At 38.3% G+C, this 2107-nt stretch overlaps 1 protein-coding gene across 5 annotated transcripts in view; it reads right to left on the bottom strand.

Annotated features, from left to right (window-relative positions):
* Kat6a (lysine acetyltransferase 6A) overlaps positions 1 to 2107 on the bottom strand; it is a 116691-nt gene that overhangs the window by 19615 nt on the left and 94969 nt on the right. For all 5 annotated transcript variants that reach the window (XM_017802972.2, XM_029555652.1, XM_029555651.1 and 2 more), the window contains one exon: positions 1142 to 1235. In XM_017802972.2, coding sequence (XP_017658461.1) covers positions 1142 to 1235 — 94 coding nt within the window. The remainder of the gene's footprint in view (positions 1 to 1141; positions 1236 to 2107) is intronic.

The raw sequence follows: 2107 nt of genomic DNA, 5'->3' as shown, positions 1-2107 counted from the left end.
CCCCCCCCCCCCCCCCCCCCGTCGGGGCATAATCAAAAGCCAAGTTAAAACAAGCTTAAATGGCCCAGATGAAAATTAAGTTTCTCAGGATTAGAATCAAAATCCTTATTTGATCGTTAATTTTTGAATATGCTCCTTTTAATATTTTCTACATAAAGATTATCAGTGTGTAACAGAATGCAAGTTCTACAATGATCTCTTCAGAAATGTTGGCTTTCACTTTTTAACTCACATTGAATTATTTCCTGTAAAATTCATTTTTTAGGCTATTTAAAGTATACACACACGCACACAGTTTTTTTTGGTCTTTTTTGAGACAGGGTCTCCCTGTAGCCCCAGCTATCCTGGAACTCACCATGTAGACCAGGCTGGCCTTGAACTCACAGGGCTCCGCCTGCCTCTGCCTCCCGAAACACTAGGTAGAGCCTGTAACCACATACATGCACGCACACACTCACTCACTCACTCAGATAATGGAGTAATGAAAATAGACATTTTACTTCATTATGAACATTCACTTAAGTAGTTATACAATGCTTTCAGCATTGCCATGAATTAGAGACATTTACTACTGATCTCATATGATTAAAAATTTTACTTTTATTTATGTATGTATGTGTGTGTATGGGGGGGTGCGTGAAGACGTCAGAGGACACCTTGAAGGAGTCAGAAAAGCTCTCTCTTTCCATGTCTGTTTGGGGAATTGAACTCAGGTTATTAGGCTTGGTGGAAAGTGCCTTTATCTACTGAACCACCTTGCCTACCTCCACAAGACTGTATTTAATATTAGTTATTCAAAAATATTTTGTGCTAAACCAAAAGAAATAGGATTCAATTTTGAAAGGTCCATTAACAATTTGACAAGAAATACAGGTAGGCAAGATGATTCAGCAGGTGAAAGCATTTGTCACCAAACCTGAAGAGCTGAGTTCCATTCCCAGGACCCACATGGTGGAAAGAGAGAACTGGCTCTGTGGAGTTTGTGTGTTGTGGTACACTTGCAGACATAGACAGAGACACAGACACAAAACAAACACATGGAAAAAGAAACAAAGAAATACAAATAGCCTACAAATCTTTAAATACCACATCTAAAAAGGCCATAGAAAGAGATGAGAAAATATCTTAATACAATCCTTACTGAAATCGATGAGAAACCTGCCGTAGCCCTTACGTTGGTATTGGGGAAGAATCATTATACAGGAGACGTTGTATTTCTGCTGGCAGTGCTTTTCCTGGTGGAGAAAATAATGGGCAAGTTTTAGAACAATAGACTGAATAGCACTAATTATCAAGAAACAAACACTAAAAGCCAAAATCACAGTCGTGGTCCTTTAGGAATAGCAATGTACATTAAAAAGAAAACCCCACTGGGAGAAGGCAGGACAATGTTAGTCACTGCCATTAGACACAAAGCAAACACCCCAGGAAAGTAGTAACATAAAATGATGCCATCCAATACCACCTGCCAAACTATAGTGTCGGTGCCCAAGGTCAGCAGAAGACTCTGAGCCCAAATAATCTGTAGCACTGCTTCGGTGCAGCAATCTAGACATTTCCTGCTCTGGTGCCACAAAGAGCAGCCCTGCTCTGTATTGTGTTCTTAACTGTATACAAAATATTCCTCTACGTAGGATACAAATACTTGTTTATAAATTAGTTGATATATTTTAAATCATATTTAGCCAGTAAGGCAGTCCTTAAAGTACTCTTATAAAACTAGTATTTCCCAGTGACAGGCTTTGTACGTGGAAGTTTTTTTTTCTAAACTTAAAAAAAAAAATTTAATGAGAATTTCATACATGCATATAAGGTGTTTTGATCAAATCCATGCCCATTCCCTCCCTTCCAACTCCTCCCATATCTCCCCATCATTTTTTTCTGGCAACTAAGGCAGTCCTTAAAGTACTCTTATAAAACTAGTATTTCCCAGTGACAGGCTTTGTACGTGGAAGTTTTTTTTTCTAAACTTAAAAAAAAAAATTTAATGAGAATTTCATACATGCATATAAGGTGTTTTGATCAAATCCATGCCCATTCCCTCCCTTCCAACTCCTCCCATATCTCCCCATCATTTTTTTCTGGCAACTTCATTCTCATTCTCATT

Source organism: Nannospalax galili, unplaced genomic scaffold (assembly GCF_000622305.1).
Source record: "Nannospalax galili isolate Female #2095 unplaced genomic scaffold, S.galili_v1.0 scaffold366, whole genome shotgun sequence".
Lineage (NCBI taxonomy): Eukaryota > Metazoa > Chordata > Mammalia > Rodentia > Spalacidae > Nannospalax > Nannospalax galili.
Note: the sequence above shows the minus strand (reverse complement) of the source record. Positions and strands in the feature narration are given on the sequence as shown.